The 27999-nt window shown below is 61.6% G+C and overlaps 1 protein-coding gene across 2 annotated transcripts; it reads right to left on the bottom strand.

The window, feature by feature from the left end:
• Window positions 1-90: 90 nt before the first annotated feature.
• Window positions 91-27976, bottom strand: SEMA3F (semaphorin 3F). Of its 2 annotated transcripts, XM_081159291.1 has the most exons (19): window positions 27451-27976; window positions 23388-23547; window positions 10410-10570; window positions 10249-10311; window positions 10017-10136; window positions 9224-9316; window positions 7561-7654; window positions 6131-6250; window positions 5819-5958; window positions 5580-5694; window positions 5355-5424; window positions 5047-5191; window positions 3897-4119; window positions 3188-3276; window positions 3054-3095; window positions 2714-2871; window positions 2475-2542; window positions 2077-2210; window positions 91-1429 (listed from the first exon to the last, which is right to left on the bottom strand). In XM_081159291.1, exons 2-19 carry the CDS (start codon window positions 23497-23499, stop codon window positions 1019-1021), a joined length of 2358 nt encoding a protein of 785 aa, XP_081015417.1. In that variant the 5' UTR covers window positions 23500-23547; window positions 27451-27976; the 3' UTR covers window positions 91-1018. The 2 variants fall into 2 exon arrangements, with proteins under 2 accessions (XP_081015417.1, XP_081015418.1); XM_081159292.1 differs by lacking the exon at window positions 9224-9316.
• Window positions 27977-27999: the final 23 nt, after the last annotated feature.

Here is a 27999-nt window from a genome sequence, read left to right as displayed (position 1 = left end):
TGTGGCCAAGCCGCACAGGGTGGGGCTGAGGGGCAGAACCTGGTCATGGGCTGAACCCCCATCCTCCCCCGCCAAGGAGAAAAGCCAAAGTCCAGTCCCAGAGCCAGTGTTTATTAACAAGATGGAACCCAAGGGCGGCTGTGGCCTGGGCAGCTGGGGGCCTCCAGGAGCTCCCATCCACCTACCCAACTGCCCCCCAGAGCTATTTACACCCATCATCTGAAGTGGTGGGCAGAAGGGAGCCCCGGGGAGCCTCCGCAGTCCCCAGCCTCTGCCACAGCCCCTCTGCCCTCAGCCCTGCTTAAGCCTGGCCCCTCTGCTATTCTCCCAGCCCCTGAGTCAGTGGCACAGAAAAAGCCAAGAGGAGGTAGAGTGGCCAGGCACGGGGGAGGAGGGGCTGGAAGGGCTGCCCCACCCACACAGGGTTCCTCTTCATCCCCAATAAATAGAGAATAAATACCCGGGAAGGGGCTGGCCTTGACTGAGTGCCCCCCTCCCAGGCTGGGGCCGGCATCCTGTGATGGCCCCTTCTTCCCTCCCTCTCTGAGTGCATCTGAGCCCCCCTCCCACCCCCAGTCTCCGAAGCAGTCCTTGCATCCATGTCTATGCCGACGGCTCAGGTTGAGAGCACACACTGGCAAAAAGTTGTCCAGTTCATGCCTGTCCCAGTAGAGCTGGCTCCTCCCTGTGTCCTGTAGATTCCAGCGGTGGCTGTCCAGCAGGTGGACTCCCAGCTGAGTCTGGGGACTGTGCAGTCCTGGCCGGGCCTGGCCTCCCAGCTGGCTGGGCCTGATTAGGTGGTCTCTGTTTTCTGCCGTCTCTGACCAGCACGGGTCTAAGTTCTGGACATTGCTGCCGCTGAGGCAGGCTATATACAACCCACCAATAAATACTGTCTTTGCAGGGGCAGGGTGTGTATAGAATATAGATATTTTTATATATATATATATCTATATATCTTTTATATTAAAAGGGACAAGGGCTAGGGTGGCCCATTGCAGGGCTCAGACAGCTGGCCTCATGTGTCCGGCGGGTGGTGGCGGCGATTCCGGGGCTTTTTCTGGTCCTGGGGTTCAGGAGGCCTGGGTGCCCCCAGGGCCTCCCTGGGGCTGGGGGGCACATGGCGCCAGTAGCCCTGGCAGTACTGGTGGATGAGGCCCACTTCCGGCTGGGCCAGCAGCTGGGCCAGCTCCTGGTACGAAGGTGTGGGGGGGCCGGCGCCTGGGGGGGGCGGGGCGCTCACAGCCAGCGGTGGGAAGAGGGCCGCGTGCACAGCGTCCCGGCCAAGGACGTGCAGCTGCACCCGCGTGACCACGTGCTTGAAGTTGTTCTCGGTGGCCGTGCAGGAGTACAGGCCCCGATCGCTGAGCTGCAGGGCACGGAGCAGCAGGCCCTGCTCTGTGCGCAGGAAACGATCCTCCACGCGGATCTGCAGGGGCAGGGAGCGGGCGCTCAGGGGCTGCGTGACACCCCGCTGCCCCAGCCAGCTCCCAGATCAGACCACCTTGAGGCCACTCCACGCAGGGGCAGCCATGTGGAATTTCCGTACACCAAGAAAAAGCCACAGGAAGGTTGCACATAATACCTGGATGAGGCATCCATACAATTCCCATGTTGGGAGGGGATTCCGTACAATGGGAGAATTTTGGAGCTCACAAAGAGTTTCTATCTAATGAGAATGCCCAACTGGGGCTCCTCATAAAACTTCCACGTAAGGAGGGATGCCTGGAAGGCATTCCCGTAAAACGAGGGCTACCCCATAGCATTTCCGTATACTGGAGCTCACCCACATGACGCCGCCCTATAGTGAGGTACACGTCGGATGGACACACGTATGGAGTTTTCACGTAAAGAGGCATGCCTATAAACGGTTTCATATAATGCGGAAACCCCACCGAGTGCCCACAGAACTAGATCCACCCAGATGATTTCCCTATAGGGCAGGGAGCTCGGGAGGGCTTTCTTAGAATGAGAGCCGGCCCAGGTTGGCTCCTATCCGCATTTCACCCACGTGGAGTTTCTACTGTACAGAGGACTCCCGCACCCGTGGGAGGACTGCAGGGCCCAGGGAATCACCTCACGGCGCCGGTCACTGGGGTCCCGCTGGAACAGCCACTTGACAGTGGCCTGGGGGGAGCGGGGCTGGCACTCGAGGAAGGCAGCACTGCCCGCCACGCCGTACTGCACGGACTCCACGGCGTTCTTGTTGGCTATGGACCAGAGGGTCAGGTTGAAGCAGCACTGCCTCCAGGCAGGCTGGTGAGGGGCTGGCGCCAACGCGCACGTATGGGGACACCCACCCACAAAAGGCAGAGGCACGCCATGGGGCACCCACTCCTTGAGGGGGCGGCTAGGGACAGCCCGTGTCCGGAACCCCAAGCCCCCCACCCCCGTGGGCCCCTGAGAGTCCTGTGGGCAGCTTGGTTGGCTGCCGGGGCTCCGCGCTGTGCGGACGGGGGGCCCGGCACACTCACCGTTGGAGTTGAAGCCGCGGCACTGCCGGATGGGGTTCCCGTGCCGGACGTCCTGCCGGCGGCTCCGCCTGGACGGGGACAGGTCCTGACGGGCATGCCTACAGCTCGCCCCCCAGGTCCCCGCGCCCAGAAGACCAGGGCGCACAGACTCCCCCTGGGTGATATCTCATCCACCTCCAAACCCCCAGGACAGGGCCCTGGGTCTGCTGCTAAAATTCCAAGGGTCTGGGGGTCCACACCTCTTGGAGGACGCCGTATAGCGGGAACAGGCCTGGCCATCCCAGGCGCAGTAGGGGTCCCGGGCGAGGCAGCAGTCGGCACAGGCGGCCCCATATGCCTGGCAGCGGTGCAGGCTCAGGTGTGTGACGCCCACAGCTGAGGCCACATACAGTTGTTGCTGGGGGAGGGGAAGGGGCATGTCAGTTCCCTCCCAGGGCTGGCCCCCATCAGGAGCCAGTAGGGCTGGGCTCCTTCCCTTCCTGTTCTGTGCCTCAGTTTCCCCATCCTTGTGCCAAGGGCCTGACCCCAAAGGAGAGGCAGCTCCATCCCTCGCCCCAGCCCACCTTGCCCAAAACTCACCCTCTTGGAAGAGATGGTCATGGTCTTAACGGGTGCTGGGTCCTGCAAGAAGGTAACGATCAGCTCTGGATTCTAGGGACCTCCCCCGGCCTTGCCCTGGAGGTCTGCGGTCAGGACTGGGGTGTCACACCCACCTTGAAGACCTCCACCTCCTCCAGCATGAGCTCCTCCATCTCCTGGTCATCCTTGGGTAGCACAATGACCTTCTGCACTGTCCCGCGGTCTGGAACGGGCCGGGCAGGGCCTCAGTGGGGCTGAGGACACTGGGGAAGGGGCACCAGCCTCAGCCCCTTCCCCCACCAGGGCCCAAACCCCAGAGGGCAGTGGAGCATCAGCTCTGTACCAAGGGTGGAATTTCCCCAGCAATGGGAAGAGGTCTGAGGGGACTGGCCTGGGACGAGGGGTGTCAGGGCCGGGGCGGCCCCTCCCACCTCAGACCCTTGTTTGGACGCTGCTCAGAACAGGGTGCTGGAGGTGGTCCCATGCAGGGGCTCCTGGAATGGTGGTGGGTGCACTTGCATGTGTGCATACGAGCACGTGTCAGTATTTGGACCCATGTACCCTGGAGGTGTCTGCCATCTGTCCCCCCTTTCCTGCTCATACATGGGTCCTCAGGCACCCAGTGTCCCTGCTCTCCTGTCCCTGGGGGATGAGAAAGGGGCCTGCCCACCCTTAGTCTCAGTTATCCTGGGCAATAGGGAGAAGGCTCCAAAAGATGAAGGTGGCAGAGTTGACCCTGACCAGCCTGTAGCAACCCCTAGCAGCGTAGGTCCCAGACCCATGGATGAGCACCCTCCACCCAGTGGGCCCAGCGCAGGAGGGGCTGGGAGCAGCAGTGGGTACCTGTGCCCAGGAAAAGCACCTCATAGCGCCCGTCGGCTGCGTCCACCTGGTCCACGGCGACAGTGGTGAGCCGGTAGGGAACACCTGTGCGGACCACCAGGGGCCGCCGCTGCAGCGGGTACACGGCCTGGTACATGAGTGGATGGCTGCGCATGAAGTTGATCACTTCGTCGGGATAGTCCTTGGTGGACTTCATGGACGGTGTGAAAGTCCCACCAGGGCACTGCGGGCAGGTGAGAGCGTCAGGCCCAGGTCGTCCAGGTGGGACTCCCTGGACCCACGCGCTGCAGGAGGCCTGTTCTGTCTGTTGTCTGTTCCCACCACCCCGTCTGCTTGCTTTTCACTGCAGCCAGGCTTTAGCCCTACACCCAGTCTCCCTGCAGGTCCTGCTCCAGAGGAGGTCCCACGGTCCCACATTGCCAAATCCCACAGCCACCTCCCTGGCCTCATGTGCCGAGGCCCTGTGGCAGCGTTCGGCAGAGCTGACCACTCCCTTTCCGTGTCCTTGCCACTCTGATGTCTTTTTCCTTTCTGGGTATTTCTCAGCCCCACTCTACCCCTGCCCTCCTGGGCAGGACTGCAGGCCCTGAACTCCTTCAACACCTTGGCTATGCCCTCCCCACCCCTGTGCAGCCTCTGAGTTCACCTCTGGGGGAAAGCCTTCCCTGACCTCTGCCAGGACCAGACTCTCCATCCCAGTCCTGACCACACAGAGGTAGCTGCCCACAGCATTTAATCAGCTCACTTTGCCCTCCTGCTTGGCCGCCTGCTGTGGCCCACAACACACCAAGACCAGTGAATCACCTCCCACAACCCCTGCCTCTCAGCTTCTACCCTGAAGACTCTTCCCTCCAACTTTCAGCTCCCAAACAGCCCCCAGAGGGAGTAGCTGGCCACATCCAGCCCCCCATCTGTGTTTCAGGAGCCTGGCTGGGTTGCTTCACAGCCTGACACTATGTAAATGGTGGGTTTTTGGTGTTTTTAAAATCTCAGCTCTATTTAGGGTGAATGGTGGGTTTATATGTGTGTATGGTCCACCTCTCCCACCTGCCTGTAAGCTCCTTGATGGTGGGGACCCATGTCTGCAAAGAGCTAGACCTAGGGCAGGTCTCACAGAAGGAGCGAAAGGGAGAGGCAGTGGGGTCCTCACCGTGCCAGGCCGTGGGTAAGGCATCTTCCCCGAGAAGGGCATCCACTGGTAGTTGGGGCCCTCCTTGTGTGCAAAAGGCCCATTGAAGACCATGCGGATGTCAGCCATGGAGTAGACGCACACGGCAGAGCCTCGGAACACGGAGCTGTGGGCAGGGCAGGCTGCTGTTAACCGGCAGACCCCCGGCCCAGGGCCTCTCCCCAGTCTGCCCTCACCCCACAGCTCGCTAGCAGGCTCGGGTCCTCCACAACTCATAGCCCCCCAATCCAGCCCCGCCCCGCCACTGCTGGCGCTGGCCCCAGCCTCACCCCGAGGAGGTAAAGACGGCGTAAATGACCGGGTTCCTCACGTCCTGGGTCTGCTGGACAAACACATCCTCTGGGGACAGAGGGAGAAGGTGCTGCGAGGAGGCCGTAGCCAGGAGCCCCAGGACCCTGCCCACTCCTGCCCAGGGGGACCCACCAAAGGTGCACTGACCAGCCTCCATCCCTCCCATAGTAGCCGCAGGACCCCCCCGCCTGCTGGGTACTCACGGAGCTCATCGAAGTGCGTCTCAATGCCATCCTCGCCTGGCACGGAGCAGACCAGCCGCGCCTTCAGGAACGTGCTCCACTTGTTGACCAGGCAGCAGTGGCCGCCGTCATCATTCTGGGGGGCAAGGGGCAGAGCGCTGGGTCGGATCAGCTCGCTCATCCTCAGGCCCCTGCCAGAGAAGGGCTGACCGGGCAGGATTGGGTCTGGGGAGGGGGCAGGGGGGGCCTGGGGCGCCTACCAGGCAGATGCGCCCGATGCGGGCGTACACTGCAGGGCTCTGCGGGGCCTCTGCCGACCGCTCGCGGAAGAAGAAGTAGAGCTTGTCGTCGTTGCGCTCCGCGCTGTCCGGGATGAGCTCGGCGTGGATGAAGGAAGGGTCTGCGGGGGGCGGGGGCAGCTGGGGAGCCTCTTCCCCAACGGAGCCCCCGCCGGGTACAGGAATACCCCAACTCTTCCCCAGCCAGCCACAGGGCTGGAAAATTCCCCAACTGCCTTCTCACGGGCAACATCCCAGACATGCTGCCCCCCAGGACAGGCGGGACGCACTCACCATTGAGCCACCGGGAGTTGTACTGATCTGTGCGCATGGCCGTCTGCTTTCCAAGCGTGCGGAAGATGGCTGCGTCGGTGCCCATGAAGTCGATGTACACGCCCGCATACAGCTCCTCATCTGCGGGAGGCCGGGGGGTCAGTCAGGGGGACCGTCCTTTGCTAGGACCCGAGTGCCGCCCAAATGACCTCCAGGGCAGGGTCCTGTCTCCCCTTCAGGTGCCCCAGGGCACAATCGTATCACCAGCGGGGTGCTGGGCACTGTTTAACTGGCTCTGGGAGGACTGGGATTAAGTGGCAATGAGCTCTGGTCAGTAGCAAGAGCCAGTTTCTGTGGACAGACCCCCCCACCGCGGCTGACTGCAAGCTGCTAACCCGAGTCCCTGAGCGTGGGGCTGGGAGGAGCTACCAGCACACTGTATATAGTATTTCCATCCCACGGACACGGCAGATGTAAATTACCTCCAGAGCAAGAGCATCGATAATAATAAAATGTAGTAAAATAATTAAGAAGTAATGAGTTTTGAGTGTATTTACCTTTTAAAAGTAATTGATTTTTAAAAAACTCATTGACTTAATTGTAACTTTATATAATTTAATTTTTAATAATAGCTGTGTTTAACATCTGGCTCACAAAATACCTGAACACTTAACCATGTGGGCTCCAAGTCTTCCTTCTGGATTCCCCCAGGCAAGCCCTATCTCTCCCATCAGACCCCTTGGTCTGGGCTCTACCATCAGGCTAGGACCTACTCACTCGACCAGAGGGAGAAGATAATGCCCATCCCCTGCCCTCAAGGGCCTCTCCCAGGCCTAGAGGTGGCATGGTGCCCAGCAGCTGCTCTTAGACGCAGACTGGGTTAGGCAGCCAGAAGATAGGCCCGATGCAGGGACCAGGGTCAGCGGTGGGCTCGCCCCACCTGTGGGTAGGGGCAGCAGCTGCTCCTGAGGCCCAGGCAGGACCCCTCTTCTAAGAACATTCCCCCAGCCCTCCCAGACACCTGGCCAGACCAGAAACAAGCTCCCCCCAGCTGGTCACGGGGCCAGTACTTTCCCTTGCTGCTTCCTGTGGGCCTCTCCCAGCCTCCCAGGCAAAATGGGATTATTCAACCACCCCTTACACCACCCCAAGTACAGGCTGGATACAGACTCCCCCAGGCAGCCTGTGGCCAGGAGGGTTCTGGCCTTGGCATGGACCACACTGTGGACTTCAGGATAGGATCTGGCCCCCTCAGCACCTCCATCTGCCTAGTCTCTCCCCCTCAGCTCACACTGGGGTCTGTCTGTATCCCTCTCCCTGCCAGGTGAGGCCCCACTGTGGGGTTCAGGGCTAGCATGTTCACCCTGGGGTAAGTGTTGGTGCCACACACCCCACTCCAGGCCAGAGGCCAGGCTTTTGGGCTGTAGAACAGGGCGGGGGGGGGCACTCACTGATAAGGGCTGAGGCTGTGTCCAGCTTGGGGTCGTACGGACACTTGCCCTTCCCTGACTCGAGTCTCTCGGGCTCCAGGTAGAAGATGTAGTCCTGCAGGGCAGAGGGGGGCTCAGCAGCATCCAGGCTGGTCCCATGGCCAGGAAGGTCAGGGCCATCAGGTCCCCGGAGTAAAATCAGGCCCCCAGGGTAAAAATCAGGCACCCAGTGATACTCTGAAGCCACTTCTCTTCACTCCCCAGATCTTTTTGGGTTTTAACTCTGTCCGGCCAGGTGGCCCTGGGCAGGGCCACACTGCAGGTTCCAAGGGAGGTGCTGCCTGGTCCCAGGTCTCAGAGGGCTCTGCTTTGGGGGCCATGAGAAGGGCATGGGGTGGGCTTATAGGGGCTGAAGCCCCTCTATGCCAGCTGGTTCAGCAAGACTCTGGCTAGGGCCTCCCTGGGCCATAGAGGCACAGCTTTGTGAGCTGTAGCTGCCTGCTCTGGGCCAAGAAGGGGCTGCCAACCAGATCAGGGCAGGGCTACTGGCCAAGGGCCTGGGTTCTGTCCTTTGCCATCAGGTCCCACCAGGTCAGAGGGCTCCGAGGTAACCGTGTCCCCAGGCTTTGTGGACAGACTAATAGGCCGTGGCCTTATTCCTGCCCCTCATCCAAGCTCCCGGTTCCACACGTCTCCCCTGGGAGCCAGGAGTTGAAGGGTCCAGCCCAGACCACATGGAATTCATAAAGCCTCCTGTGCCTCCCAGCCCAGCCCCAAAGATGCGAGGAGGAAGGTCGGTGAAGGCACTGGGACCAGGAGGAGCTCGTGGGGAGAAGGGAGAGAAAGGAGAGAGGCGCAGAGGCAGGGGGAGGAGGCAGCGGGTGGCGGGGATGGTGATGGGAAGGTGTACACAGGCCCGTTTCCAGTTACACTCTGCACACGCGACTTCCAGCACACACGGGGCTGCACACACAGCTTGGCACGCATCACTGCCAGCACGCGGAACCCACTGTTCACACCCCGGCACACACAGTCTGAGCCGTCCCAGTTTCCAGCACTGCCTGCCGCAGACACACATGCTCAAGCAACCATCTGCTCATACACCGGCAGCCCCTGCCCCCCTGCCCGCCCCTGCCCAGCCCCAGCCCCCCAGCCCAGCCCGGGGTCATGACCAGTGGACAGAGCGCTCCGCTCCTCCCACCCCAGGGGAAGAAAGCCCCAGGCACGTGAGTGTGCAGGACGCCTTTGCTAACCAGTGACCCAGGGCGGCATGGGGAGTGGACCCGAGAGCAATGTGTCGGATGCCCGCGTGTACCACGTTCCCACTCTGGGTGCTGAGTAAGGTGTGGGCTTGACAGCAAACATGTGCCCAACTATATGTTGGTGTGTGCTCATGCATATCTACACACATGTGTTCTGAGAGCTGAGGCATGGCTGTCCCCAGGGCTCCTGTCTTCCCCACCTGGCGGCTTCATGGTTTCTTGCCTGCAGGGCTCACATTGACTCCAGCTGTGACTGCCTTCAGAGTCACTGCAGGGGGAGGGCTGGGAGGGGCACAGAGATAGAGGGGAACCCCTGGGGAGGCTGGCCTGGGGCACAGGGCCCTGGCTAGAAGGCCAGGCCCAGGATGAGTGCAGCTCAGAGGCAGGGCTGCCTGGCAAGGGCCTGGAGGGATGAGGCCCACCTGGCGTGGGGCCGTGGGTGTCGGGCGGAGGGCGCCGTCCGTGGCTCTGCTGCCTCGGCCTCTGACCACCTGCATCTGGGTCCAGGGCGTGGCCTGAGGAGATGAGGAACAGAGGTTAGAGGCAGGGGTGGCAGGGGCTGGGGGAGCGGGCTCGGGCTGCCAGCCTCTCACACCACACATGCCAGGAACACACGTGAGCACCTGGGCCCCAGAGTACATATATGCGCCTGTGCGTGCACACATACACACAGCTTGGTGCACACCTGCACACACATGTGCCCTAGGTCCAATCACTCACATACGCTCCGCAAGGTCACACCAGCTACACACAGGCCCACATGGAAATGGAAAAGGGCAGAAGCGGGCAGGGTGGGCAGAGCCGGGGCAGGGGCAGCTCTCCCCGAGGCTGTGTGGCAGAAGCTGACCCAGGCGTCCAGCCTTCTGACGCTGAGGTCCCCGCCAGGCCCTCTGGCTTGGCTGCAGGGCCCGGTCCACAGGCATAGCCCAGAGAACTGCTGCCTTGCAATGGAGCGAGCGCTTACTACACGCCAGGCACATTGCTAAGAGCTTTGGGAGGGTTAGCTCACTGCCTCCTCCTCACACCGACCTGTGAGAAAGGCAACCATTAGCCCCATTTTCAGGTGAGGAAACTGAGGCTCTGAGAGGTGAAAGAAGTCACTCACCCAAGGTCACAGGGCCGGGAAGTAGCTGGGGCTCAAGCCCATCCTCCCATCAGAACCCTGGAATGGAGCCTCCAATGGGGGCAGCGCAGGGTGGGCAGGGCAGGGCTTACCTGGGCACGGCGGCCACGGTTTACATAGGTGCACATGGGGTTGTAGGCGCCAGTCCCACACACGTACAGATGTGTTCGGTTCCAGGGCTGGATGAGCCTGACGAAGTTCCCGCACTCACCCTGGGGCCAGAGGGAAAGCGGGGGACATACCCAGATGCCTGCCTGGCCCCACAGCCTCCCTGGAGTCACTGCCGGCCACCCCCATCCCACCTGTGGACCCTGCCGCACTCACGTTGCCATCCTTGCCTGACAGCACGCACTCCTCGATGCGCTGCGGGGAGGCCGCCCAGTGGATCTGCCAGAGACAGGGGTCAAGGTGCCGCCTGTGGACAGGGCCCCCAGCCCGGAGGCCCCAGGTCCCTCATTCCCCCGCCCCAGCTGGCTGGCCCTTACAATGAGGGGCTCGCGGTTGATGTCATGCAGGTCCAGGGACAGCACATAGTCCTTGCTGCCCACGTACATGCGGTCGTGGTCTTCGTCCTTGAGCAGGATGCGATAGTCGGTCGTGTTGAGCAGGAAGTTGAAGAAGTGGGCGGTGCCTGTGGCCTTCAGCTCTGTGGACCAAGGGTAGAGGGCAGGGCAGCAGTTAGGACCCGTGGAGACCATCCAGTTACACCCCCTTTGGTAGACGGGGTCCCCTACCACTCAGTCATCTTCACCCCCAGCCTGCCCTCCAGGGAACACTTGGCTCCCTCCCTGGCCCCTGGCCTGCTGGGAGGAGAAAGTGGGACAGGTGGGAAGGCCAGAAAGGGGCCACACCCAAAGCTAAAGCCCTGATTCATCAGTGATCCCAGCCAGGCTCTGGGTCCCAGCGAAAGGACAGTGGGCAGGAGTCAGGGAGAGTGAGGCATCAGAGTCTTTGCTCTGGTGGGGCGGATGCTCAGGGCGGGGCCAGCGTCCCACAGGAGCCCAACAGGATGAATGAGGAGGAGGTGTGGGCAGGGGCATCCAGGACAGCCCGCAGACGCTGGCTGGGAGGCAGGGAGCCCCGTCCTCACCACCAGACAGCGGGTCAGCCAGGACACGGGCAGGTCCTACTGGAGCCACACTGCCCAGCAGGCTGGGCTTCCCCAGGCCCCACGGGCTGCTGATGGTGGAATTCTCAGGCCACTCAGAAGCCGGAACAGCCTTTCTCGGCAAAGAGGCCCTCTCAGATTGTGGCGGTGTCCCCAGGGCTGGGGCAGGGTCTGGCTGAGTCCTCAGTTTCTTTTCTGCTTGAGTCCAGCAGCTTGGCCCTCCCACCCCCAGGTTGCTCTAGGAAAGTCTTCCTCCCTGGGGATGAAGGGCAGGAGGGGACTTGGCCAGTGACAGGCCAATATAGACACAGGACTCCGGGAAACTAGGGAACTTTCCTCTGGGAGAGAGAGAGTCAATGGGTCCCCCAGGCAAGCCCCTCCGCCACCCACCCCCAGCTATTTTTAGCTCAGCAGGAGAGGGAAGATTGTAATGAGGGTGATGAATATTCATCAGCACAGGAGGCCTGAGATGGCAGCACACACAGAGAGCACATGCGTGTCTCTGCAGGGCCCAGGTATGACACATGCACACACAGGTCCTGAATCAAATGAGGCATACAACCGGGAGATCATGCCCGACCCAGCTCCCCAGCCCACAGCTGTAACCCATTTCACAGCTGGTTACCCATCTCAGACCTGGTTACCCATCTCAGACCTGGTTACTCATCTCAGAGCTGGTTACCCACATCACAGGTGGTCACCCACATCACAGGTGGTTACCCACCTCACAGGTGGTTACCCATCTCACAGGTGGGGCAATTAAGGGGGAGGCTGGGGAGGGAGAACAGCTGGGATCCAAGGCCCCAGGGGGCTGCATGAGGTGGGACCAGCAGGTGGCTCCATCCCATCAGTCACGGTCACCCTCCACTCCAGCAGCTGTCCTGGAATGGCCCGGCTGCCCGGGCCCCTGCTGTGTGCTAGCCTGGAGCAGAGCTGAACTCAGGGGCTGTGCCCGAGCGCAGCATTGGACAGGGCTCCCAGATGGGCGTGTGCGGAGGGATGGCAGCCAGGGGACTCCCACAGCGGACACAGAGCCCATGTCTGAGGGGCTGGAGGACAAGCAAAGGCCCGGCCCTGTCCAGCCCTGTCTGTGTGGCGACAAGAGACTACAGATGATGACCTTGGCCAACCTCTGGGACGCAGGGACGCCGGGGGATCAAAGGGCCGATCCCGGCCTGGCTGCAGCCTCGCCCGCCTGTCCAGCGGCGCCTCTGAAGTACTGGGCAGGGCAGCCTGAGCACCTGTCCTGCACCTGTTGTCGGGCCACTCGGAGTCCCCCGCCTGGCCACCCAGCCATAGTGACAACAGGAAAGTAAACACTCCCCCACCCCCAGGCCAGGAAGTGGCCAGAGAGGAAGTGGGGCTGCCAGCAGAGCCCCCCCAGGCTGGGACAGCCCGCCAGGGGTTATTTATACCCTGGCTGGGGGCATGGCTTGGTTATGCCCTTACCCGTCCTGCTGGGACAGGGGGCGTTTGGGGGACAATGGAGGGGAGGGAGGCAGAGGCTCAAGTTGGCACCTTCAGACACGCGCACCCGGGAGTGGAGGAAGCTCCAAACATTTAGCCCCAGGGGTGCAACCAGCCACAATCCCCACCCTCCCTCCACCCCTGCCCAGCCCTGGGCCTCTATAAGGCAGGCCCTCCCCCTCTGCCCCTCTGCCATGCTGTGACTCCCCATGCCCGAGCCCCAGTCCAAGTCCCCCTCCTGGACTCAAAGCCCCAGCACTCCAGGCTCCATCCCTGTCTGCAGGAAACAGGACACAGACCATTCATTCAGCAGATGAGGAAACTGAGACATACATGGACGCAGGAGACTAGTTTTGATCTGACCTCCTGCCTCTCAGCCCTCCAAGGTGGGGACAGAGGGAGCCTCTCAGTCATCAAGCACCTATTTTGTGCAAAGCCCTGTGCTCACAACATCCAATTTACAGACGAGGCCATCCAGGCACAGAGAAGGAAGGCGACAGGCCAGAGTGTATGGGAGATGGGATTCCCACCTATGTCCACAGCCTTCTGGACTGAAGGAGGGGTGGCCCGAGCAAAACCAGTCCTGGTGGTGGGGACTGGCCACTGGGACGGCCAAGGCCAGAAGGTGACTTGTTCTCCAATGACAGGGCACATGACTCGGGACCCTTGGGATCCCTCCCAGTGGCCACGGGATATGGCGTCAATGGCTCTGTTGTCACAGGACATGATGTTTGGTGACTGTGGAAACTGTGGTGGGGGCAGGGTGCTCTGTGGGGTAAGGAAGGGGTGGAACAAAGGGTCAGGAATCTGGGTCTGATGTGGGTTCTGGAGTGGGCTTCGAGGCCCCAGCCAGGACACTCTGGCTCTGAGCCTCATGTCCTACCTGACCCATCTTTTGGGCCCTCCTAGTACTGACATTCAAGGTGACTCTGGGGTATAAGAAATGCTAACAGCCGAGCATCTCTGGGTCCTCCCCTCACTCATCCTTTGTGGGCCATCTCTGCCTTGGAGGGGAGAGGAGGTTCTTTCCCCAAAGAAGCAGGCCTCCCGAATGTCACCATCTCTGGGAGGACGTATACCCCCAGTCCCATCCCTGTCTCCCCATTTCCTAGTGCTGGGGTGGGGGTAGAGAGGGCATCGAGCAGGAAGGGAATTCCTGTGGACCCAGCCCCAAATCTCTCCTAACTCCAACCTGGCTCTGCTCCATCCCCAACCCACAGGAGCAGAACAAGACCCCAACCCATCCGTCTGAAGGGGAAACTGAGGGGGAGAGGGATGAGTTTCCCGGGGTTCCGGAGTGGATTGGGTGTAGAGCTCTGGCCTTATCATCCTCTGACTGGAGTGTTCACCTCACTCGTGGCAGACTGTAGGAAAGAATGAAAAAAGGGGCCCACGGCAGCCCAACAGCCCCAGTTCCAGGGAGAGGGGTGCTCACCTCAGGTCACAGGGTGGGGAGAAAAACTGGTGTCCTGTTCCCCCCCCCCAACCTACTGCAAGGCAAAGGAACTGGGGACCTCGCTCCTCCAAGAAGCCCCGGGTAGGGCAGGAGGCGGTCAAGCAGCCCCCTGTATCCTGCTTTGACACCTGCAGAATAAGCAGGACCAGCTCCTGCTGGCCCCCAGCCCCTCTTAAGGAGCAAGGACTTGGGCCAAGAGGGCATGGGGGGGGGGTGTTGCTGACTCGGACTCAGTCTGGTTATGTCCTCAGGCCAGTCCCCACCATTACTCCACTTGTCCCAGCCCCACTCCGATGGCAGGAGTGTCCCCCCTCCCCCTTCCCCATGGCAATACTGGAGGAGGAGCAGAGGCGCAATCAAGGGTTCTGTGGGTGTTGGGGCTCAAGTCTGGGTAAGCTTTGACCTTGGGAAGAGAGGGTGATGTGCCTGGGTAATGTGTCCTGGGAAGGGTGCCCCACCCCCATGCCCTTACCCAGGCCGGGCACAGGTTGGGTGGGGCAACATCCAGGAAGGATTTTCCCGTCATCAGGGAAGGAAGAGCCTTTTCTGGCATCGGACACCTCATTTCCGCAGACGTTCCCAGTCCCTAGCCCTCCCTCCCCCACACCATTAGCAGCTCCAGGTCCCCAGGTCCCGCCCGGAATGGCCTGGCGAAGGTCCAGCCTCAGAACATTTGCAACGTGCAGGGGGCTTGGTCTGGGGTCTCCGTCCCGCCTCTCGGGAAGCAGCTGACGCCTTGCTTTAAGGGAGGTGGTGGGAGACAGCAGCACTGAGGAGGCGTGCCCGCAGACCCCAAGTGCAGGGGGCCCCGACCCCTGCTGCCCGTCTCTAGGACACCAGGTCTGCTGCTAAAAGGGGGCTCTTGGAGCAGAGGTGGGCGTCCGCCCCCTTGGTTACAGCTCCACAAAGCAGCAGGCCCTGACTGACAGCGACACCTCCCCTGGCTGTGCTGGGATCCTGGGGGGTGATAGACAGGCCCCTGCAGCCCAGCCCTGACCTCTGACCTCTTGTGGGCTGGCGCAGCCCTAATCCTAAGCTGAAGAGAAATGAGGTGGGGGCCAGGGTGGGGGTGCTGGCCAGGGTCTCTGTCAATGCTTCACCCGCCTGGCCTCGAGGAGGGAAACTGAGGCAGACGAGGAGACGGGAGCATGGGCGACAGAGCCCAGCCAGTCCCCACTGGGCACCCCCTTGGGCTCTAGGGAAGGGTAGCCCCTGGCCCCTTTCTCGCTCCCCCAAAGCTGCGAGGGGGCCCAGAGGAAGGCCCCGGGTCTGGGCTGGCCCCCTGGCTCCCAGCCTAATCCTCTTTTAACGAGCGGCCAGCCGGAAGGCCTCAGCCCCTGGCCACAGCCCCACAACCCCGGGAGCCCCAGCCAAGCTAAGCTGGGGGCAGGGCAGCCCCAAAGACTTGCAGGCACCTACCTCCCTGTTCAGCATACCCATCTCACCCACACCCCGATGCCAAGACTCCAACACTGGCCAGGCCCACGGAGGGCCCCAGCATCAGCAGGGACACACCAGTGTGACACCTGCCTTGGGCTCCCATGGACCATCTCCTGGGCATTTCCTGTTTGTTCAGCTCCAGGTCCCACACGGGGCTGGGCAGGGGAGGCTGTCACTGATGATCTGGGGCTGGCTCTCACACCCTGCAACCCCCCACCCCAGGATATTCGGGATGGAAACCCCTAGAAGCCAAATCCAGGGTTTCTGCCTTGGGTTTAAGGTGCCTCCTCCTTAACAGGGTAGGCTCCAGGTTCCTCTGGCCCCAAACCCCTCAATATCTGTCCCTTCTAATCCCATTCCAGAGCCAGGCTCTCCAGATCGGAGACCCAGAGGCCTCCCAGGAGCTACCCACACTCGCCCCCCTTCCCCCCAGGCAGGTGAGCCAGGTCGTTGCCAACAATACCAATTACAGCCGCTCTCACCCAATTAGCAACTAATTATGGCCTCTAGTCCATTCAACATAATTAACATGTAAATGACTCGGCGTGTTTATATTCAATAACTACTCTGATTGAATTTAATTTAAATGTCTAAACTGGGGACCCAGTTACCGTATTTCACCACCTAGAGCTGCCACTTCCTGGGACTGTTGGCTCCTCCAGGGGAGAGGGACCCAAGGCCAGAGTGGAGGGTGGAGGGGCAAGCGCCTCGACACTGGCCCAGCCGCGGTGAGGGTGGGCATGGGTGCAGCCCCGGCATCCCTGACATGCCTATCCCCAGTGGAATCCTCAAGATGGGAAACCCTGTGGAATGAGGGGCCCCTTCTTAAGGGCTACTGTAAACATCCCGGCTGTTCAGTAAACACCAAGCTGGACAGGAGCCTGAGTGGAGGAGCCACCCAGCTGGGCTAAGGCTCCACTGCAGGCTTCCCTCCCATTTGGAGGGCTGGGGCTGGGGCAGGGGCAGGGACAGGGGCTTGGGGCTGGGGCTGGGGGTGGGGCCTGGGGCTGGAACTGGGGCCTGGGGGCTGGGGCCTGTTGTTCCCACGCCCGTTCCGCCCTAGTGCCCACGTGCTCCGCCCAGAAGAGGACAGGCTGGGGGCACAGGAAAAGCCAAGAGGCAAGGGGCAGCAGGGTCACTCCCTGGCACACAGGCCAGCGGGAACCAGAGGTTCTATCCCCACAGGATGCTAGTGACTTTCAACCACATAGTCCCAGCAGGTAGGGGCCCTCTAGCTGAGGTGCCTCCACTGCCCTGCCCATCCCCCAGGCCCCATGGCGTCTGGGCCTGGGCTGGTGGCTGGGGGGGGGGGGGGGGCAAGGGGTCCTACATGGACCCTACCAGTGCACACAGCTGATTATGAGGAGCCCTTTGGGCATCTGCTGGCCAGGCCGAGTTCAGAGCTCTGGCCCAGCTTGGAAAGGACACGGCGTGGGCAAGGGAGCTGGCCCGGACAGGCAGGGCGGCCCTGTGCGAAGAGGGAGGACTCGGAGGGGAGCATTCAGGCTGGGTCAGGCTGCGACCACACAGGAATGTGCCCAAGAACTGTGCTGGGGGTGGGAGGAGGGGCTGGTTGTGAGGGGAGGGCTGTGCTGAAGCACTTTTCAGGTGGGGACAGTGCCTCCAGTTCCACAGGCCCGGGACCTACCCCTCCTCCTACATTCCAGACCTGGCCCGGAAACCCCTCACTCCTTCCTCAGCCACCTCCTCCCCCCTGTGACTGCAAAAGACAACAAACTCTCCATGGCTCATTTACTCCGATACATCAACCAGACGGACAGGCTAGGATGGTCCGCAGGCTCAGCCCCCATCTCTGCTGCCATCCTAGGACTCCTGGGATCCCTGCAGACCCTTGCATCACCCACCCGAAGATTCCCAGGATGTCCCAGACAGTCTTAGCCCCCTGCCCAACATCCGGATGGGGAAACTGAGGCACCGCACAGACAGATGCGTGCTCAGGGTCGGTCCTGGGGGGTGCAGTGAGGCTGAGTCGGGAGCCCACACGGGAAGGCCTGTACTGGGACAGGAAGGTGTTGAACAAAGTGACAGTGCAGGCAGCCCTGGGCAGAGGCCCCTAGAACGCCACCCACTGGACCTCAGTGATGCAGGAGCCCGAGAGACCGCCACATCAACCTGCTGTTCTGCCCATGATAGTGTATGACCCTCAGGAGCCAGCCATGCTGGCCGACCAGCAGGGACACAGACGCTGCTCTGGGAGGGAAATGGGGACAACGGCACCAAGCCTTAGGCTGGGAGAACCAAAGCTCTTGGCTGAGTGCAGAGACCTCAGAGGAAAGAGCATGTCCGGGTAGGAAGCCAAGGACGGGTCAGGGTGATGATGAGAGGAGGTGGAGGCAAGGGGAGGTGGGGGGAGGAAGGAAGAAGAGTGGGGGAAGGGGGGTCTGGAGCTGAAGCCTCAGACTCCAAAGGCTTCCTGGTCCCCAGAGGGCCTGTTGCTTTGGGGCTGTCCCTGCCCTCAGAGATGTAGCAGATAGGGGGTGGCCCCAGTCAGAGGCCTCCCTCCCCCACAGGCTGGCCTCCTGGATCCTTCACAGCCACCACCCGGGGCCCGTTCTCTGCTGGGTCAGGGCCAGTGGTCAGGGTCTGGAGCCTGGAGGCCTCTGCACTCTCCCTGGGGCTGCTCAGCTGCCTTGGGTGGGGGGCTGCAGACCCACCAAGCTCAGGAGCCCGCATGAGCTGGGCTTGGGATTCAGTGTGAAGCCTTCTGGCATCCAGGCCTCTGGCAAAGGCCCTCTTGCTATTTCTAAGAAAAATGCAGCAGGAATCTTCTCTGCTTCTCCAAAGCGCCAAGGGCCCCCTTGAGGCGGGGCTCAGATTCCCAGGCCAGCGCCAGGCGGGGCCAGATCAGGCCAGTGCTCACTCAGCCCAGCAGTGTGGATGCCCAAGTGAGCAGCCCAGGTCTGGTCACCCCAGCACAAGCTGCAGGAGCCAGAACAGCGTTCGAGGAGGGGTCACTGCGGCTGATCGTGGGCCCAAACCAGACCGGGGAGCACATCTGAGGGGAGCCCACTCCAAGGCATCCCCTCCCCAAATGCATCTCTATCACTGGATTTTCCCCACAATAGGGATGTCACCTCTGCCGGGATTAAAAAGAGCTTAAAAATCACAAGGAGAAAGTGCAAGACTCCACCTAGCACTTTGCCCTTTCCCCAGGTGCCACAGCACCCACCCCCTCCTCTGCTCCTGCTCTTCCCTCTCCCCAAGCTCCCTTCCCCTACTTAAGATGTAGCCTCCTCCATGAAGTCTGCCGGGATGCCCACTCCACCCACAAGGCTCAGGATCCCTCCTGCAGTCCTTTCCAAACACCGTCTCCTCTCCAAAGGTGAGAAATCAGAGGGAGGGGTGAGGCGGTGCAGGACTCCTTGGGCCCTCGCCTGTCTGCCTCCCTTCCGCAGCGCAGCTCCTAGTTACTGAGACTTCCTTCACAAGGGCCACCGCTGGACTCACAAAGTTAATCCTCCCAACAACACGATGAGGTCAGTACTGTTTGTACCCCCATTTTACTGATGAGAAGCCGGGACACACAGGGACTCCACTACTCAAGGTCCACCCGAGGCCAGGATGAAGCAGGACAGCGGCAGCCATCGGGATGCTGCTTCCACAGGGCCAGGGAGGGACCAGGGTTTGGAAAGGCTAAGCCACTTGTCCGAGGTCACACACTGACGAGGGTAGAATGGGGTCTGTCTGCCTCGAGGGCCAGTCCTCTCCACCACCACCACCTGCACCTCTGCTTTCTACCAAATGTCAGTGCCCGCTCCCTGCCCTGGGCGGGGGAAGGCAGGGAACTGGAGGTCTCCCGGGAGTCAGGGGCCAGGTACCACCAGCTCTGAAGACACCCGCTAGGCCCACAGCACCTCCAGGGGGGTCACGGGGCTGGGAAGCACACACAGGTGCAGACAGCCAGGAGCCCACTCTGCAGCGGCTGCCTCCCAAGCCACAGGGTGAAAGATGCTTTTATGGGCCGGGATGAGATTTTTATCTTGGCGGTTTCTCTTTAAATTCTTTACGATTACGAAGCAGCGGGGGCTGCCAAGGAACATGATTTACTCCTTGAGCATGCACCAGCTCTCTGCTCGGTGCCAAGGGAAACTGGAGCCAAGGAGGGAGGGGCGGGTGTTGTACCAGGGAACCAGAGACAAGGCCTGTGTTGCCGAGTCCCAGCCGGTGGCCATCCCATCCAAAGCTTGGCTGGACCTGGCGGGACCACAGCTGAAGCTCAGCCCCTGGCCTGGCTGACTCAGGCGGGGCCTCAGGCAGGTTCTCCGCAAGCACAAGGACCTGTCCCTAGTCTCTTCCAGGGCAGATTCTGGCCAGCTGGGGGGCGGGGAGCCAGCCCCCAGGACCTCCCAAATCCTGAAGTGGCCATTTCCAAGCTCTCAGGAGGGAGGCAGCTTCCATTTCCAGGAAAGCTGATCCCAAATGCAGGGATCTGGGCTCAAGTTCACGAGTTGGGTCTTCCTTCCTCCCTCTTTCTGGCTCATCCTGGAACACACACCCATCCTGGTTTGCTGGCTCCATATACCCCTGTAGTTGTCCAAGCCACCTGACCCCGGCCCAGCTCCCTGGTGCCACCGCGGGCCTCGGAGCTCCGGGGCGCCTCACCTCCTCCCCTGCAATCTGAAGCTCCTAGCCTGTTTGCTGGCCAGGGAGCCCCCGGGGGTAAGGGTGGGTCCTCTATTCCCCATCCCACCTCCACCCTGTGCTCAGGCCTGGGGGTGAGGCAAGGCACCATCAGGACTTGCACAACCCCCACCCACCATGAGCCCTCCTAACCTGCAATCTCATCATCTCCTAACGTGGAAAGTGGAGAGGCTGGCTCTCAGATGCCACATGCAAATGACGGAAGAGGTGGCACCATTCTGGGCCACCTGAGCGGCTGGGGAAGCCTCCGGGTCTCATGGCTCACAGGAAACCCAGAGAAGTGCCCTCAGGCCTTGGAGGGACAGCCACTTGGTTATCCTCATGGGCACCTACGGCTATTTCTATTATCGTCATCTTACCTGACCTTTTCTGGCAAGATGACCTTCTGCTCCATCTCCCTATTCCTGCCTCAGTTTCCCCAGTAGCCTAACCACCTCATGTCATCACAAGACCTCTTTCCCCACCAAACACCTCTTGGCCCCAAGTCCTGGCCAAAGCCAGCACAGGCAGCAGCCGTGTATTGTGGGGTGGCTTCCTGGCAAACAGTAAGCATTCCCCAAGCTGAACAAAAGACCTGGCAGGGCCCTGGCACCTCCCCGCTGCAGCCAAGGTGGTGCCCTCTCAGGGTGGGGGAAGGGGAGCTTTTGCTCCCAGACTTGGTCAGTGACTCTGGGGTTAAGGGGGTCCAGGCCTAGGCAAGGAGGGGTGGAGAAGACGGCCCTGCTGTCCAGGCTCTCTAGGCCCCAGCACCCCTGAGCTCTCAGGGAATACCTCCCCTGCTCCTGGCAATAGTCCCCACTTGACCCCTCACTTCTGCCTGACCTTGGCTGTGCTGCGGGTGGGAGGGTGCTCAGGAGGGGGCCAGAGGAGCCCCCGCTCTGACTGAACCCTGGGGCCCTTCTCCCTTACACCCTCTTAGCTTTAGGCTTGGCTGGGGTGCCCGGGAGGACGGGTGGGCAGCAAGCCCAAGTCTGGCCCAGTTCCTGCCTTTGTTCCTTTATCAACCCTGGGCAGGAATGCCCCTCATGCCAGCACCTCCCAACTGCAGCAGGACCCAGGCAGGGGAGGGGATGAGTCTCAGCCGAGTCCCCGAGGCCTGGTATGCCAGCTGCTATATCCGTTCAAGGCATAGAAGAAGAAACTGAGGCATGGAGCCATAGCGACCACCAGTGTTTCTGAGAGCAACCCTCTCTGTGCCCAGGAGAAGCCCCCACTTTCCCAGGCCCTGGCCTGGCTGTGAGACCCGTTTCTGTAGGTGTTGGCCTCCGTTCTCACTCCACAAACACTTGATGAGGACTTACTCCTCACTGAGGGCCACCTCGTGTGCGTGACCTGGCTGAGACCACTCAGCACGGGGCCTGGTGTACCTAAGTGCCGGGCTCCCAGGTGGCGCAGACAACCGGTGTCCACTGTGTTTCGGCCAGTTTGACTGTAGGTACCCCATCCTGTTCACTGAAGATCCCCAGTACTCAGCACAGGGCCTGGCGCATAGTAGGTGCTCAAGTATCTGTTAAACTAAGTGACATTAACCATAAAACTAGGACATGAGATCAAGTGGGGAACAGGAAAGGCCATTCAGGGCAGGGAAACCTGCGTGTGCAAAGGCACCGAGGTCCAGGGACAGGGTGGCCCCAGGCGCCCCGCAGCCCCACCCAGGCTGCCAGGGCAGTCAGCAGCACCGTAGGCCGGCTGCCAGGAGTCGGGCTTTTAGTCACCGCGGGTGTTGGCTTCAGAGCGAATCGACCTGACTGATGTGGGCGTCAGGCGTCGACAAGGCCTGGACACCGGGGTTCTATTTTTGGCCTTGCTTCTGCCTCCTGCATGACCTTGGCCTTGCCCTTGCCTGAGCCTCGGTTTCTCACTCTGGAAAACAGGAACAAAAGCCTTTGTCCCTTTGCCCCTGGAGGTCCAAGGTTTAAAAGGAGCATACAGAGGATCTCCCTGTGTGTCATCCCTCCAGCTACCTCTTCATGGGTCTCCAGGGTGATGACAAAATTACACCCAGAGTGGATGTCTGGGCTCCAGGGTCCCTGTGGCGGGAGGGGATGGATGCTTTAACTCCCCTGCCTGGACCCTGGGATGGGAAGGGGAAAGAGGGGAAACCAGGCCCCTTGAAGATTTATTAATCTGCTCGGAGGAATTCCACCAGGAAAGGGTGGGGGTGCCAGCAGAATAAATATCTGGTCTTCCAGGCCTGGGAGAGGGGGCTGCTTCTACAAACCGCACGGATCCACTCTGCCCATTTCTCAGGCCCTGCCCAGGACTCCTCCCAGGCTCATCCTCAGAAATTCTTGCCCACTGCCCCCATCAAGTTGCAGGGACAGGATGAGGCCAGGGGAGGGGCTCTGCTGGGGAGCATGGGAACACAGTGAGGTGAGGGCTGGGCGAGCCTGAGGAAGGAAAGAGGTCGGCCCAGTCTTTCGCCCCAATATATGTGCCCGGAAATCTGGCCAGCCAGGGCCTAGTTGGCCCCACCCAGGGCGGGAGGCAGGACAAGTGACCTCAGGCCAGAGGAGGGCCAAGGCTGAGAACTCAGGAGTGACCCCAGGCCGAGAGCAGACTCTTCTGATCATAACACCTTCGAGGAAGTGGCCGGTGAGTGAGCCATCTGTACAGCTGGCTACGGTGCCACAGGTGTGCACCTGCCCAGAGGCTTAGGTGATGGAGCCGAAGGACCAGACCCCAACCCATCATTAAAACCTTCCAGGGACTTCCAAAGCCAAGTGTGCGTTGGGGCTCTCTGGAGCTCAGGCTTGTCACCACAGCACATGCTCTCCCAGAACTCACCAGGTGGCTTGCCCTCTGGTCACAGCCAACAGCACCCGCCCCAATTCCCAGGAATCCCGCCCACCTAGAGACCCACAGGAAGGATCCTCCAGCACCCACAGCCCTGCAGAGCAGGTCCTGCACCTCCAGCATCCTGAAGTCTCAGTGTCTGCCCTGAGTTTCTGACCCTCCTCCCCGGGGACTGCCCAGGGCAGGACCAGGCGCATAGCAGGGGCAAGGAAGGGCTTCTGCAAACATGAGTCTGAAAGGAGTGGCAGCTCCGACTTCCTGATTATCACACAGAGACACTCTGCAGACCTGGGGCAACCCAGCCTGAGACCTCACCTTCTGACTCTAGAAGGGAACCATACTCAGGACCCTTCTCCAAAATGTCTAAGCGGTCCAGTCTCCAGCCTTTCCCAGCAGGTCCCCAGCTCTCTGTCCCTCCCCCCCGCCCCCCACGGTGACCCTTGTGGCTGCACAATTGGTCCTTGTTTCCCTGACCCCTCCTCTCTCTCCTGTGCACAGAGGAAGATGCTGAGGAACAGCAAAGTGGCGTCTTACCTTTGAATGAGAGCCGGACCCGTGGCGTGGCTGGGAGGTGGTCCTGGAAGGGGGTGGCTGGCCAGGCCCCAATCACTAGGGAAGCCCAGAGGAGGAGACCAGCAACAGGCATTGTGGGAGGGGCCTAGGGCCCAGGAAGCAGGCTCAGCTGTCTGGATACCTGGGAGGGGAGACCGGGATTTGAGTGTGTGAGACAGATAGGGGAGCTCTGCCCCACCCACATTTCCCTTGTGTACTTCTGGCCAAGGTACCTCAATTTCCCTATCTGAACAAAGAAGGTGATGGGTGCCACCTTGTTCACACCCTTGGCCTGGGGCCATGAATGTCCCAGTATGCGAACTTCACATACTTTCCTGTCCCAGCTTTTGTCTGGGGAGAGGTAACCAATAGACTTGAAGACCAAGAAACCAGGTGCAGCCTGGGGTCAGCAGAGCTAACAGGGGCCACTGGAGACTCAACTCCCCAACCTCTAGCCCCTAGGACCCTGGATTCCATTCCCAGGGCCCAGCTCAAGCAGGTGATCCTGCAGCCCTCTTGTCCCCACCCCCAACCAAATGGGCTGCCCCATCTCTCTCCCACCTCAAGGACTGGGGGAAAGAGATGGGCCCAGCCTCGCCTGCTCCAGCTAAACCAAAACCTCTCCTCCCAGTACAGGAAAAGGAGAGGCAAAGAATAGCTGCTGAGTCTACTTTTACTGCAATCACAGCAGGAGGGGTCCAGGTCAGACACACGGAAGGACTTCCTGCTGGAAGAAGTTCTAGCTCTGCCACTAAAGGGTAAAGAAGGGGCACTAGGATGGCCAGAGGGCCTGGGCAGGCTGCAGTCTCCCCTGCAGATCTCCCACACCCCCAGCAGGTCCAAGTTTCAATACTATGTTTTTCAAATATTGTCTCCCCAGGCAGGCTGGCTGTTGGGTAAACGCAGCCCAGCACCAGTTGTCAGAACATATTGCTCCCTCCCGGCAAAAACCAGCGCCAATTCCCCACCCCCCCACCCAGATGCATGGAGGTGGGGGCACCAAGAATGATAGTGGGAGCCCCATCCTCCAGATCTGTTCCATCTATTGCCTTCTCCGATGGGGGCAGGAGCCCAGGTCAATTTTAGGACCCTGGAGTAGGGTGAGGGCTACTGTGGACTGTTAGTCCCCTGCACTGTATGATATTTACTGAGACAAGGCCCAGGTGCCACATCTGACTGCCAGGCTCCACTAGACAGACCCTGGTACCCTCCCTTGACCCACTTCCCCCAAGCCTTTGCCTCTCCTGCCAGGGCAAACCACTTGTGGTTCCTCAGACAGGAAGTGCAGCTTCAGGCCTCCTGGCCCATGCCCCAGGTGGTGCCCTCTGTGGGAACACCCTCTCCTGAGTGCCTGACACACCTCTCACAGTCCTTCAAAAGCCCCCATGACAGATGCTCCCTCCTGGGGAGGCTGGCTGGGGGAGGGGAGAATCAGAACCAGCCCCTCCCCCTGTCTGCTGGGGCACCAAGCTGGCACTGACTGAATGGCAGGCTCCACTGAGAGGGCAAGCGGGAAAAAGCTGTGCAGCCACATCACCCTCGGAGTACACCTTGGAGGCCCCCACTCACAGTTGTGAACACACACACACACACACACACACACCCTCACCTGCATGCTCACACATGTCCTCACAGGCATGTGTTTGCTCAAGAACTTGACCTGCTAGTGGGGTGGGGCTCAAAGAAGCTGGGAGACACTGTCCTGGCTTGGGGAGGGAAAGATGTAGCCTGAGTCCCTTGGAGAGCTTTGATGCTATGTACCAGGGGGCTCAGGTTGAAACCCCTTCCCTCATCCTGATGACCTCATTTCTCCTGCATCCATTTTCATGGTGACAAGGTCAGGGTCACCAAGGACAGTGTTGGAGTCCCCCAAGGTGTCCAGGAGGTGGAGGGCTTTGCCCTACTGGTCCCCTACAGGGACCTCCACAGTGCTCTGGCCCTTTAAAGGGGTGAATGTGGGATGTTCAAGTCTGTTGGGGCCTCAGGCCCAAGTCCAAGCCCCCTACTTGGCAGCCTGGGGGATGGAGGAGACAGAAGGAGAGGAGCGGCTGGAAGGAGGGGAGGACAGGGGAGGGATGGGGAGGGCATTTCTGTGGTCACTTCCCCTCTGCCAGCCCCTAGATGCATTCCACTCGGCCCCAGCCCCAAGTCCCCAGTCAGCTAGCCCGGGTGGGTGGACAGAGGAACAGGCACCGCCACCTGGGAGCCCACCAGGAGGAGAGCAGAGAAGGAAGGAAGGAAAGAAGGCTGGTGGGAGGGAGCAAGGGAGGAAGGCAGGCGGGAGGGAGGAGGAGAGAGGGAGGAGAAAGGGAGGGACAGAGGAGAGACGCTCAAACAAAGAACCGAGGAGCTGGGGCTGGCAAGGGGTGCAGGGAAGGGGCGGTAGATCGAGTGGGTCTGGAGGTACCTGGGGTTGGGGCGGGGGGCTAGGTGGTAGAATTGTCTAGCCTGCCCCAGACCTCCCAGGCTGAGAGTGGGGGTGGGGGTGGGCAGCCTGCCTCAGGGAAGGGAGGTTGGCTCCTCTGAGCTGAGAACTGCCTGGCTGGAAGGGAGGCAGGAGCAGGGGCTGTGGGGAACATGGGGAAGAAATTATTAACAGCACCCCACCCCCTACCCAGCCCCTGGGTACTCCCCCTCCGCAGGCCAGAGCTCCCTCCCCGCTCCTCGGCTTTTCCCCTCCCCCAACACCCCATGGACCAGGAAGCAGAGCAGCCCCAGCAGGGCTGGGATTGACCCCCCCACTTTCGTGGTGAGGGGTTTCCCAGTCAAGGTCACCTGGGCTTGGCTTCACCCTCCCCCTCAAGGTATGCCCAGCAGGGCGGGGGAGGTGGCTGCGGCTGGGCCGCTGGCCTTCTCTACCCCAGCCACACTTCCGGATCTGGCTCCTTCAGAACCGAGGGGCAGCAGGCAGGGGAGCCGTGCCCGGTGTCCTCTCCTTCCAGGACACCAACGCCACGGGTCCAGGCACACTCCTGTTGCAGCCTGAGGAAAGGCTCCAGCTCCATCTAACCCCTGCGCTGGGATGAGCTTCCCAACCCCGGGGGTCAGTTTCCCTATTCTGGAACTACACAGGGGCTCCTGGGGGACAATCTGGGTGAATTCAGGAGGGGAGCCCCCAACCTGGCCCAGCTCCAGGGCAGACACACCAGTGCCCTAAGTTTCCCCCCTCCCCCAGGTGCTCATGGGCTGGTGTTCACAAGATAGTTATCTCAAGAATGAGAAGTTATTTATCCAGCCAGGCCCTCAGCCCTAGCTCCAGGTGACCCCTCCTGCCATCCCTGCCTCACTCCTGGGCCACCTTAACACTTTCTGGTCCCACACGCTCTAGGAAAGCCCATCAAGTTCCTGGTGTCTCCTCCCCACTTCACCGCTGGGGACCCAGCCTGCCCAAAGGGGGGCTTGGCTGCAGGCACTCCCAGCTCACCTACACCCCACATACAGATGGGTCCCTGGTGGAGCGAGACTCCCTGCTGGAAAAGCGAACCCAAGCTGGCAGCTGGGGGCCAGGGGATTGGCACAGCGCAGGGAGAAAAGCCTTGGGGCTGGTGGTCCTGCCCTGCGGATCTGGGAGACCCTCCACGTGGGGGCCGCCAGGATAGCGTTTCCTTTGGGCAGAAGGTCATGAGACCGGGCCACTGAGGCAGGGTGGGCGCCCCCACCGGGAACATCGCTGCCTGAGGCGTTAGGGGGAGAGGGAGCTGAGCCAGGGGAAGGGGCATCGGGATTCCCACTCCAGGGCGCGGTGGGCGGGTAAGGGAGCACCCACCCACCCAGAACCTTATGGGGAAAAGTTGCTCTACGCACTGGTGACTCCGCAGGCCAGACCATGCCCCCATCTCCAGGTCGCCCCGACGCGGAGGGTCCGGGCAGGCGGACAGGTACAGCGCCCGCTCCAGTCCCGCCGCCCCTGTGCCCGCGCGCAGCCCCCGGCCCCCGACGCCCGCGCCTCGGACACTTCCGCGGAGTTGCGGCGCCGCGGGTCCCAGAGGCGTGGCGGGGTGGCCCGGCCGCCGGCCCGCTCCCTCCCGGGTCCCGCCGCACTCACCTCTTTCGCGGCGGCGGGGCCTGGGCCCCCGGGCGGCGGAGGCAGAGCCGCTCCCGGTCGGCCGGCCGGCGCTAGCGGCTCCCGCGGGCCATGGCCCTGCCCGCGCGCTCTCGCCGCTGTGCCTGAACCGGTGTCGGCGCCGCAGCCCCGGCTTAACGGGCTCCGAGGGCTTCGAGCGCGTCAGCAGCGGAGGCCCGGGGCCCCGGCCCGGGCCATGGGAAGGTTCAGGGGTGCTCCGGGCCGCCTCCCCCCGGGTGGGCTGCGGGCGCCCCCTGGCCGGCGCGCAGAGGGCGCATTCCCCCGCGCGGGGCGCAGGGCGCGGGGCGCGGGCGACGGCGCACGAAGCTTCGGGGCGCTGCGCTCAGCTCGGCCCGATGGCGCTGCGCCCGCCTGGCTGCGGGGCTGGGGCCGGGCGGCCGCGCGGGGCTGCGCCGCTCCTCGCCGCGCGCCCTGGCTCCTCGCTGCGCTCGGGGCGCGCCGGACCGCGGCCGTCCGCTCGCTCGCTCGCTCCGGTCTCCCGGCCGCCGGCGGGACAGGGTGCTCGGAGCC

This window comes from Miniopterus schreibersii, assembly GCF_964146895.1.
Source record: "Miniopterus schreibersii genome assembly, chromosome: 15".
Lineage (NCBI taxonomy): Eukaryota > Metazoa > Chordata > Mammalia > Chiroptera > Miniopteridae > Miniopterus > Miniopterus schreibersii.
Note: the sequence above shows the minus strand (reverse complement) of the source record. Positions and strands in the feature narration are given on the sequence as shown.